Raw genomic sequence first — 12,470 nt, 5'->3', positions numbered from 1 at the left:
GATTGCAATGTAGTTTAAACTGTTTAGATGTCTAATGCTGAACCTGATAAAAATTGCTCAACTGTTAGTGATGAGAAGCACAGTTATAGTTAAATTATTCAAATGTAGTTATAAAATTGGGATACATTTCTAGTCTCTAAATATATACATATGATAGTAACATGATTTAGATTTAACTGTCGAATTTCAGATTTGTTTTAGTAATTTAGTTGACAGTAAATATATAATGAATATAATTATCAAAGATTCAAAAGAGAGATTATTGTAAATGAGCTGCATGAAAATCTAGATATAGGGTTTGGGGGGGGTAGAGTTTGTCCTAATTACAAAATATCAGCTTTTGGTTCTTGACTAATAAATGACGGTATTAGGGGCATAAAATATTTTCCTATTGTGACTAAAAGAAATATAATTATTTCTAACAGAGTGAATGGAAGATGTGGAGCTATTCTTGCTGATGAAATGGGTTTAGGGAAAACGCTGCAATGTATTTCACTCATCTGGACTCTACAGTGTCAGGGACCCTATGGAGGCAAGCCAGTAATAAAGAAGACGCTTATTGTCACACCTGGAAGCTTGGTGAATAATTGGAAGAAGGAATTTCAAAAATGGCTAGGAAGTGAAAGAATCAAGATATTTCCTGTTGATCAGGTAGGAGACTTATAACAGTTCATCTTTGGTCATTTTCTAAATCTCTTTGCTTTTCAAATCAACACTGCAGTTTTCACTGTTTGTAGGGTAGTTTTTCAAGTGCATATAACTCTCCAACTTCCTTGCATAAAAATAGCATCTTGGCTTACAATTTGGCTTTTAGTTAACATTCTAATTAATGTCTGTCAAGAATATGCTGCTTGAATTTGATTTTGTAGTTTTAGTCCATGATTTGTTAGATACTATCTTTTTTTTTTTTTTAGGACCATAAAGTAGAAGAATTCACCAAATCTCCATTTTATTCTGTTCTTATCATCAGTTATGAAATGTTACTTCGTTCTTTGGATCAAATTAAGAATGTAAAATTTGATCTTCTAATCTGTGATGAGGGGCATCGTTTGAAGAACAGTGCCATTAAGACAACTACAGCCCTAATTAGCCTCTCTTGTGAGAAAAGAGTAATTCTAACTGGTCAGTATTTACTTTGGGGATGATATGATAGAATTTTTGCCTACTTACCATACAAGATTTGTAATATGCTTGGCATCCAAAGAATTGGTGGTGCTGGATGGAATGCATACTAAAAAAACCTATGGTAATTGAGTTTTGGTAGGATTCTGAATTTTCAAATCCCTATGTAATTTTCTGCAACTTAGATTTTGAAGTATTTGAAAAATAAATACAGTGGTATCATGGTAAAGAATCTAGGAGATGGGTGTGGACTGCCTCTGCTTGGTTCCTGAGGGTGATATGTATAGCTTTGGGCAAGTTATTTAACTTCTCTTTGCCTCAGTTTCCTTATCTATGAAATAAGGATTATAATACCATTTACTTCATAGAATTATTGTGAAGGTCAAAGGAGTTAATTCACATAAAGTTTTTGGAAGACTACCTGACACATGGTAAATGCTTAATATAAGTATTCCTTTTTTTTTTTTTTAAGATTTTATTTATTCATTTGACAGAGAGAGACACATTGAGAGAGGGAACACAAGCAGGGGAAGTGAGAGAGGGAGAAGCTTCCCGCGGAGCAGGGAGCCCAATGCTGGGCTCCATCCCAGGACCCTGGGATTGTGACCTGAGCCGAAGGCAGACGCTTAACGACTGAGCAACCCAGGCACTCATATCCCTTGTTTTTATATGTATATGCTGAATGCACATAATTTATTGCTGGCCGAACTTGCTGGCCCAGACTGGAAAGGTGGGATGGCCTATATGTAAATACAAGAATCTTTTTCTACTCGCTTCTTTTTAGCCTAGACTAGAATCAGGCCTGAGTAGCTCAATGTAGCTTTCCTCCCACAACTCACTTTGGTCTTGTGTGGCCCTTCCAATTTCTGGAGAATTATCGTTGTTTGAATGAGAGCTTCCACTCTCCCCTGTAACTTGGTCAATGGTTGACTCATATAGAGGTAAGTGGAAAATGCCAGAGCCCTTGCCTTAGGGTAATTTCAGTACCAACTTTATGGTACAATTTATGTTCTGAGCCTTGCTATAATTTATCTCAGGCTCAAGGAGGCCATCCTTGCTTAGTTTCTTCCCCTGCTATTCTCTGATTCCATTATTCTCTTTCTCCTGAGAGCTTTCCCTCCATAAATGTTGTATAGCCAAATCCCTGTCTTAGGCTCTGCTCCTGGAGAACCCAGTCTAAGACACAAATCCTTCCCTGCATCTATTATTGGCAAATGGGATCGGACTATCATGAGTGGCTTGGATTAGTTAGCTGGGGTTGGGTAAATGTCTGGAAGCCAGCCATAAGGATCCTTATACCTTTGTTTCCCCTTTCTTTCTTGCCCTTTTCATTCTGCGTATCTTTATTAGTCATCGTCAGGGAAATTCATTTAAAGGCTTATTAACAAAATACATACCAACATAAATATATTTTCTCTAATTCTTTCTACTATTGGTCCAAAAATTTAGAACTGACTAGATGTGTTAAAAAAATTAATAAGCATTGGTCCAGGAGTTGACCCATTTAATTTTGTGGGAAGCAATCATTAAATTCCCTGGCATTGTAAAATTTATGTTGTCTATGTTAATGAGAAAGTGCATTTTTATTTACCTCTTATATATAGCTCTTATATTATCTCTTATTTATATATTTGGACAACTTTTTCTATTCTGTTATTTGAATGTCATCTGAAAGTATACTGTTGGACTGTGCTGATTTACATGTTCTTTTGATGTAATCATTGAAACATGCTAATGTTTCTTTGAAAATTAGTTAGCAAAAGTTATTGAGTATGTAATATATGCAGGGTATATTAATCCATTTGTGTCAACCTTTAGGATTAGTGAAGATCTCAGTCTGATCTGAAAACTTTGAAAGGTAATAGGTGCCATTCACTGAGTGTTTACTAAATGTTAGGCACTGTGCTATAGTGTGCCTACAGAGTCTCTGCTTTTCACTGTAATACCACTGGGAAACTGTTATCTTCCCACTTTTATAAGTGAAAAAATTCTGAATTTAACTTAAAGAGCTTACGAAACTTGTCCAGAATCACAGTTATAATAATATTAAGAATCACTAACAGTTATGGAACATTTATTGTGCTTTAGGCACTGTTCTTATATATGGATTAACCAATTTGATCCTCAAACTCTAGGAGCTGCATTTTATAGAAATCAACTGAGGTATGTAACGTAACTTGCTCAGGGTCACTCAGAGTAAATGATACAGGTGGAATTTGATCCCAGGCTAGTCAGACTCCAGAGCCTGTATGCAGCCACTATGCTGAATTTAGTACACAGTTAAAACCAGAGTTAAAAATTTATTTGATTCTTAATATTTTTTGTTCAGCTGGGTTTGGCTGCTCTTTCTCAGTTCTAAAGCCTTTATTTTAGTTTTCTTAGGGAAGAGAGTACAATGTTCTGCAAACCCCTGTGACTGTAAAACACAAACTTGACCTTTTTATCACTTTTTTCTTTGTTTAGGTACTCCAGTTCAGAATGATCTTCAAGAATTTTTTGCATTAATTGATTTTGTAAATCCAGGAATATTAGGCTCTTTGTCATCTTACAGAAAAATATATGAAGAACCCATCATTATATCAAGACAGCCTTCTGCTTCTGAGGTATAATTTACTTGTATAAAAGTTAAAAAAAGCAGTATGCCCAGGAAAGTCATCCACAACTTGGGCATTATTTAATTCAGGAAAAATTAAATTAGTGAATTCTTTATTTTCCCACAATCCTTCAACTCTTCCTGCATTCTTTATTTTAGAAATATCACATTAAAAAAATCATAAGTAGGTACTTCACAAAGAATTATAAATGACAGTAAACATAAAAATATTCATTTTACTGGTATTGAAAAAAGTAAACCAAAATAACCATAAAATAACTTTTATACTCTTCTATTGGTGTTTTAGTTGGCTCAATATACATAGGAATAGCAAGTATAGATGAGAGTACTGTCCTCTACTAGTTAGAATGTAAGTTGGTACAACTGGAGACTAGTTGGGCAGCATGTATCAAAAGCCTTAAAATTGTATATATTTTGTGGTGTGGCAATACCACTTTTAGGAATTTATTATAGAGAAATAATCATAGATGTGCTTAAAGATTTAGCTGTAAGGATAGAAAAGTATAAGGAAACAAATTGGAAACAGACATTTCTAAAGATAGGAAAATGGTTAAAGCAGAGTCTGCATGTTGTATACACAATGTATTTCATGGAATCTAAAATAATATCAATTATATGCATCACTATTTTATGAACCACTAAGGAAAACGTGCTATCAATTATAAGAAGGCATTGCTTATAAAAAACAATCTATATCAGAGAAGTTAAAGTGTAAAAAAAAAAAGTCTCAGAATTAATAAAATGATAGCAAATATTTATTGAGCATTTCCCATGAACCAGGAACTATACAAAATAATTACATGAATATATTTAATAGCATGGAAAATATCCATCATACATTATTTAAAAGTAAAATCACATTCATTTATTTACCTAACACATATATATGTTAAACACCTGTAGTGGGCCAAATTCAGAGTGTTAGATCTTAGGGAATACAGTGAAGAGCCAAACTGACAGGTGCCTTGTTCCCATGAAGCTTCAACTGTAGAGGTCTGTTTTTGTTACAAACAGGAAAATAAAAATAAAAATAAAATGTCAAATACATTTACAGATTGACATAAAGAAAAAAGACTTGGAAGATAGATATAAAGTCATGATAGCAGTGGTTGTTTCTGGTTGATTAAAGTAGGTTTTAATTTTCTTAATTTTAAATAACTATATTTTCTTGCTTTTCCTCAATGAACCTATTTGTTTTCAGTGAACCTATGTTTTTGTAATAAAAGTTGAAAATAGTTTTAAAATAGGGGAATTTTTTATGATTTTAATTTTTTAAAATTTTTATTTATTTTTCCAATATTTATTTTTATTTATTTTTAATTTTTTTAATTTAAATTCAATTAATTAACATATAATGTATCATTAGTTTCAGAGGTAGAGTTTAGTGATTCATCAGTCTTCAACTCTTCCTGCATTCTTTATTTTAGGAAATATCACATTAAAAAAAACATAAGTAGGTACTTCACTAGGTACTTCACAAAGAATTAAATTTAAATTTTTATTTATGCTACTCATTACATCATGTGGGAATTTTTTATGATTTATATAGAAATGAATATATACATAAGGGATTTTATTTTAATCTTCACTGTGAAGTTATGTATACTCAAAAGAGAATTTAAACATATATTTCACTCATATGGTATTTTGATTTAAGGTATTGTGGTAAAAATTTAGAAACAAACCAAAGGAAACAGACAAATTGGAAACTAGCATTTCTAATGAACAATGTGTAATGATTTTGAAAGAATTAGCTGTGCCTTGTGTCAGTAATTTCTTGTGGGTTTAATTTTAGGATCAATAACTTGTCAAAATATTTGCTTCCAGGAATTTGCTGAATTAGTTCTTTGTTGATGATTTTAAGACTTATGTACCATGACTTATGTACCATGATAGTCTTCACATAAAAGCTTACTTTTAGAATAATTTAGTTTGTAGATTGTTGATTTCTGATGGCTCTCAATGTGCCAGTAGCCAAACAAGGATTAGGAGACTGGTTCATTTAATTAAATGATTATGCTGAAACTTTAAAGAGATGGTGGTTGGTTTTTCTATCCCAAACTCATATTGCATTTATTCTGTAAAAAAAAAAAATCTGAAGGGACATAATTAGTAAATGGTTTATTATTATGAGGTGTTTAATATTCCTTTTTAGTTACAAGTATTCTTTGTTTATAACACCTTTAAGTTTGCGATTTTTCCATAGGAAGAAAAGGAGTTAGGAGAGAAAAGAGCAGCTGAACTTACTTGCCTCACTGGACTCTTTATCCTTAGAAGAACCCAAGAAGTCATAAATAAATATCTTCCACCTAAAATAGAGAATGTAGTCTTTTGCCGACCAGGACCGCTACAGGTTGAGCTTTATCGAAAGCTGTTGAATTCTCAGGCTGTCAGGTTCTGCCTTCAAGGGTTGTTGGGAAGTAGTCCTCATCTAATATGTATAGGAGCTCTGAAAAAACTGTGCAACCACCCCTGTCTGTTGTTCAACTCTATAAAGGTAAGTAGTATGTGAGACTGTGTCAAGGATATGAGCTAAGGGTTCTGTGTCATGTGAATCTAAGAGGGCAGATTGGGCCAATCCCAGGAGTTGCATTTGTGGGTTTTCCAAAAGCTTTATGGCCTCTCCGATATATTTCATCTGTACAACTTATCCAGTCTTCCCTTTGTTGAGAGACTGTCCATATTCATAGGACTAAAGTAGGGGTGAAATGGATGTGAGGCACTGCCTTCTAGAATTTGCCCCATGCCCTTTGGTATCTCGTCTAATACTTTTTTTTTTAAGATTTTATTTATTTATTTGACAGTGAGAGAGAGACAGCGAGAGAGGGAACACAAGCAGGGGGAGTGGGAGAGAGAGAAGCAGGCTTCCTGCTGAGCAAGGAGCCCGATGCGGGGCTCGATACCAGGACCCTGGGATCATGACCTGAGCCGAAGGCAGACGTTTAACGACTGAGCCACCCCGGTGCCCCTCTCGTCTAATACTTTGCTGTTTTCTCTCCCTATTTTATATAGCCAGTCAGTTTTGTTTGGTGCAGACAAATATAAAATTTATCATTGAAAATTTAATTTTTCCCATTATAAAAGTAATACATGATACATTCAATTCGTATGAAATTTATAAAATTCAGAAAATCAGAAGAAAATTAAAGTCATCTGCTGGTTAGAATATAAATTGGTACAACTGAAAGAAGGTTTGCAATTATATCAAAGCCTTAAAATTTTATGTCTTATGGCCTGGCAACACTTTAAGAATTTATTATAAAGAAATAAAGCTCTCTAGCCAGAAAAAAAACCCATATTTTGGTATTAATAATCTTAGCCAATACTTAATAAGGACTTATGTACTAAACACTAAAGGCTTTTCTAGTATTGTTTATTCTTTATAAAACTCTATGGAATAAGTATTGTTTTTACTATCCCCACTTTTTGTTGAGGGAACAGGGGCTCAAAGATACGCATATATAATCTTGGTCTACAGAAACTTAATTTTATTTATTTATTTTATTATTATTATTATTTTTTAAAAGATTTTATTTATTTGAGAGAGAGAGCATGAGAAAGAGAGAGCACACATGAGAGGGGGTAGGGTCAGAGGGAGAAGCAGACTCCCTGCTGAGCAGGGAGTCCGATGTGGGACTCGATCCTGGGACTCCAGGATCATGACCGGAGCCAAAGGCAGTCGCTTAACCAACTGAGCCACCCAGGCGCCCCGAGAAACTTAATTTTAATAATGCTGTGCTTACTATTTTAAAGATTTATTTATTTATTTGACACAGAGAGAAAGAGAGAGAGAGAGATTGACAGAGCAAGCACAAGCAGGGGGGAATGGCAGGCAGGGGAGAAGCAGGCTCCCCGCTGAGCAAGGAGCCCATTGTGGGGCTCGATCCCAGGACCCTGGGATCATGACCTGAGCCAAAGGCAGCCGCTTAACCGACTGAGCTACCCCGGGTGCCCCTATGCTTACTATTTTAAAATCTACTTTTTTCACTAAATAAATCATGAACGTTTTCTCAAATTAGGTATCTTCTCCAAGTGTGATTTTTAATGGTTGTATAGTTGAACGAACCATTTGGATAGTTAACAGACATAAGGCAGTTTGGAGTTCAGTGAGAGTTTTCTGTTTTGGAGTTAGAACTGGGTATTAGTCCCCATTCTACTATTTACCAGTTCTTTAACGACAAATTTAATCATGGTCAAGTTACATCTGTGAGCCTTTATTTTTCTTATTTCTAAAGCAGAGACAATAATAACTTCCGGATGTTATTGTGGCAACTTGATGAAATGGTATGGAAAGAACCTAGCAGAATGCCTGGCCATAGAAGTTACACAGTAACTCTTAATACTCTCTTATCCCCAGCGCATGCTTAACATTTTATTAAATAAACAACTTTTATTCTTTTATTTTTTCTTTAAAAAGTAAAAGCATAATTTGCAAACAAAATGAAAGAAAACCTGTGGGTGCTGCATTATGCTTGAGGTCAATAGTTATATACTTAAAAATGGAGTGTTCTACCAGAATTCTTCAAGTTTATCCTAAATGAGTTATATTTACATAGTTTATCATAGGAGAAGTCTGTAACTTTTAAGTAGGTAGGATGATAACAATTTATTAATCACCTTTTTAAGAAGCAGATTTTATATACAGTGATAAAAATTAAACCCTTTGGGCATGATGCCCAGCAAAAATAGAAGCCCCAATTCTTCCTTAAAAGGCAGCCCAGAATGCACCAGTTAACCAGTAATAGGCATAGGATACTACAAGCTTCAAAGAGGGTACATAATTTACAATCTGAGACTTGTTTGGTAAAGCCTTTCCTCTAACATCATAGCAAATGAAGATCGCTAGAAAATGCCTGAAACGAGCATTCCACGTGTATAAAGCATTAAGTTTAAGCCATGTTTTTGTAAATATATTCCTGTTGAAACTAGTTTTTTTCCCCCAAGTTCAGTCAGGGTGATGGGTTTCTTTTCAGGAAATGTGAGTGTAATATAACCAAAAAAAGGATTAATTGATAATGAAAGCATTTTGACTACAGAGAGTCAGAAGAATGAGTGCCGTGACTAGCTGATCTGAGAGGGCTAACTGGTAAATCCCTGTGATGGAGGTGATACATCAGACTGTCCTAGCATAAAGATATTATCTATTAGTTGATTCTTTTTTTTTTTTTAAGATTTTATGTATTTGACAGAGAGAGACACAACGAGAGAGGGAACACAAGCAGGGGGAGTGGGAGAGGGAGAAGCAGGCTTCCCGCCGAGCAGGGAGCCTGATGTGGGGCTCGATCCCGGGACCCTGGGACCATGACCTGAGCCGAAGGCAGATGCTTAATGACTGAGCCACCCAGGTGCCCCTATTAGTTGATTCTTAATTAGGGGTCTTATGCATTATAATCTGGAAAGCTTTTAAAACTACATTTGTCCTTGGGGCGCCTGGGTGGCTCAGTTGTTGAGCGTTTGCCTTCGGCTCAGGTCGTGATCCGGGGGTCCTAGGATCGAGCCTAGCATCGGGCTCTGCTTGGCGGGAGGCCTGCTTCTCCCTTTCCCACTCCCCCTGCTTGTGTTCCCTCTCTTGCTGTGTCTGTCTCTGTCAAATAAATAAGTAAAATCTTTAAAAAACAAACAAAAAAACTACATTTGTCCAGGCCTCAACCCATATGCACTGATTGAGAATCTGAGAGTAGGGGTGCCTGGGTGGCTCAGATGGTTAAGCGACTGTCTCCCTCTGACCCTCTTCCCTCTCGTGCTCTCTATCTCTCATTCTCTCTCTCTCAAATAAATAAAATCTTAAAAAAAAAAAAAGAGAAAAAAAAGAGAGTAGGACCCAAGTATGAGGATTTGGAAAAAGTGATTCCCCAGGGGATTCTGGTTACATGTTCCTGGCTAAGAACTTAGGCCATAAGATCACCATCTCCCTTGTATTTTGATTTAATATTCGTAAGACAACTTTCTGGTAATGATTTGGCTTGCCTTTTGGTTTCATATGACAGAATGCATAGACCAATTGGTTTAAATAGGTGGGTCTCCTTTGAGAATAAATTTATATTCTGACTTAGTCTCTTAATTTGATACTTAGTATGGCTCATTTTTCTAGAGCTTAACCATATTCAGTTTCTGAACATGAAAATTTGTGGACTAGATCCTGGGTCTGTCTGTGGTCCTTTCGTGACCTCTCCAAGGTGTTGGCATTTTAGCAGACCTAATCTGAAGCAGCCAGCATCCGTCTCTTTCCCCTTGTATATCCCAGTAATATTAATATCTTAGGGTTCCAGGTATTTTTAATCAAGTGACTTTACCCAACTATTGCTGTATTTTAGGAATAAGCCAAATTAAAATTAGTACTTTGTGCCCAGCATCTTATACTTCAAGGGTCACTGCCCTTAAGGTGTTCCTGGAATTATTTTTTTTAAAAGATTGATTTATTTATTTGAAAGAGAGAAAGAGCCTGTGTGTGAGCGGGGCTGGGGGGGGTTGGTAAAGGGAGAGAGATAATCCAAGAAGATTCCCTGCTGAATGTGGAGCCTGAGGTGGGGCTTGATCCCAGGACTCTGAGATCAGGACCTGAGCCAAAATCAAGAGTCCGATGCTTAACCGACTGAGCCACCCAGGCACCCCTGTTCCTGGAATTATTAAAGAGGGAATACAACACACATGAAAACATAGGGAAGTATAATAAAGTATATAGTTAACTTCTCAAATAAGGTCAAAACTGAAATGTACTTTGTACCCATAAAGTTTAAGAGTCAGTGTCTGCCACCTCCCCCCAAAAAGGGTTTATAAATAATCAGGTAGAATTTGCATTGGGTCCTTAAGTATTTATAGGATTGAGATAATTGGATAGGAAAATGAGGAAGCTTTCCAGGCAGGTGGAGTAGGTTGAACAAAGTTTCAGGAACAGTGATCAGTCCAGTAAATGTGGAAGAGAGGGAGGAGACCAGCCAGTCTCAGAAGTTTAATCTAAAAAGTGATGTAGTTATTAATAAGTGTATTTCTGGTTAAGTATTCACATGTCAGCTAGGCACTTTTGGAGGAGAAACTTCAGAGGTGCTGATAATCACTTTGGAATAAAATTATTCTAAAAAACTGTTGGTAATATAAACAAAAATAGTATAAGAATATATTTCTCTGTTAACTTAGGCAGAATTGTTCCTAAGGCAGAAGAAATTGTTAAGATTGAGTAAACTCTTAGGCTTGATTCTGAGTATGACTTAGGAGGTGCTATGAGAAGCCCACAAATCAGGAAAGAAAAGTAATAGAGGGAAGGAGAAAAGAGAGAAAAAGAGGCCTTACGGATGAGAAATCTCAGGTTTTGGAGAGAACAAATGTTGTATCACTATTTGCACCCTAGTTTCCTCTTTTATTTCTCTGCTATCCCCCTTCCTCTTCCCAAGGAACACATGGGCAGCAGTGCTGCCCTTGCAGGGTGAAGATTGCCTGCACTAGGGTACAGCAGAACTGCTCTGTAATTAACTCAGTAGGATGCACGTGACCTTTTTCAAAAATGACCAAATCAGTAACTTATAAAGATTTACATAATAGCTTGGTCTTCTTTTCAGGTAGCTATTAATCTTCACTCCCCCTGCCCATAATTTTAGCATTTCCCCCCCTCCTAATTAACAGACACGAACCAGTGTTAACAGTCATCCTTTTGAATAGGAAAAAGAATACAGCTCAACTTGGGATGGAAATGAAGAAAGGAGTCTATATGAAGGCTTGGTAGATGTGTTCCCTGCTGATTACAACCCTCTCATGTTTACTGAGGAAGAGTCTGGAAAACTACAGGTGCTGTTGAAGCTCTTAGCAGTTATTCATGAACTTCGTCCTACTGAAAAGTAAGGTCAATTTAATAAACTTGCTTGTCAGTGCTCATGGAATTTTGGCTTAGACTATGGCCTTCCTTCCTCTCTTCCCTCCTTCTTTGGGGTCATGATCTTTATTTAAGAAAAACTAAATCTAAAGTAAATACATAATATTCACAAAACTCCAGAGATGTCTTTTGATATTTAACACCTAATTTGTTCCTTAATCTCTTTCAGAATCCTCTTTTTTTTTTCCAGTCCCTCAAATGTTGACCCTTCTTTAGGGTTCTCTGTAGCCTTCTTGCTCCAAACACCCTTCCTTGGTTACCTTTACTCCTCATCATTTCAACTCTCACACATACAGTATTGATTCCAAGTCTGTATCTCTGGTCCAACCCTGCCTTCGCATTCCCACGTCCTCATTTCTTACTGTTTATTGGACATCTAAATCTCTCTTGATGTCATGTCAGACTTTAAGCTGCAGATATCCTTAACAACTTCATTTGCCATTGCAAACCTGACCCTTTTTCATCATTCCTCGTCTTGATAAATGGCAACAAATCCAAGCAAAAATCTAGTTATACTAGACTCACTTTTCTCCTTCACTTACCCAACATTGTCAGTCACTAAATTCTATTGATAGTTATTTCTTAATCTTGAAATCCACCTCCTTTCTGGTACCAAGGCTTTTGTTTTGACTCTTGTAATTAATGATTCGGGTTATGATGGTCTCTTATAAACTACTTCCCTCTTATTTTCAACCTTATTACATATCAACATTGCCCTAAATTTCTAAAATACAAATGTGAACATACCACTCTCCTTAAAAATCCTTCAAAGACTCCTAATTGTCTTCCAGGAATTTCTAAAATCTTTAGCACATTTGGCAAGACTTTTCACGATCTGGCTAATGCCTCATTTTCTGGGCTCATCTCCCA

General features: G+C 36.0%; 1 protein-coding gene across 3 annotated transcripts in view; it reads left to right on the top strand.

The window, feature by feature from the left end:
- Positions 1-12,470, top strand: part of RAD54B (RAD54 homolog B) — an 81,834-nt gene that overhangs the window by 56,551 nt on the left and 12,813 nt on the right. For all 3 annotated transcript variants that reach the window (XM_027584047.1, XM_027584057.1, XM_027584067.1), the window contains exons 7-11: positions 426-651; positions 915-1,122; positions 3,586-3,725; positions 5,943-6,233; positions 11,390-11,565. In XM_027584047.1, the coding sequence (XP_027439848.1) occupies positions 426-651; positions 915-1,122; positions 3,586-3,725; positions 5,943-6,233; positions 11,390-11,565 (1,041 nt within the window). The remainder of the gene's footprint in view (positions 1-425; positions 652-914; positions 1,123-3,585; positions 3,726-5,942; positions 6,234-11,389; positions 11,566-12,470) is intronic.

This window comes from Zalophus californianus, chromosome 4, assembly GCF_009762305.2.
Source record: "Zalophus californianus isolate mZalCal1 chromosome 4, mZalCal1.pri.v2, whole genome shotgun sequence".
In the NCBI taxonomy this organism is placed as follows: domain Eukaryota; kingdom Metazoa; phylum Chordata; class Mammalia; order Carnivora; family Otariidae; genus Zalophus; species Zalophus californianus.
Note: the sequence above shows the minus strand (reverse complement) of the source record. Positions and strands in the feature narration are given on the sequence as shown.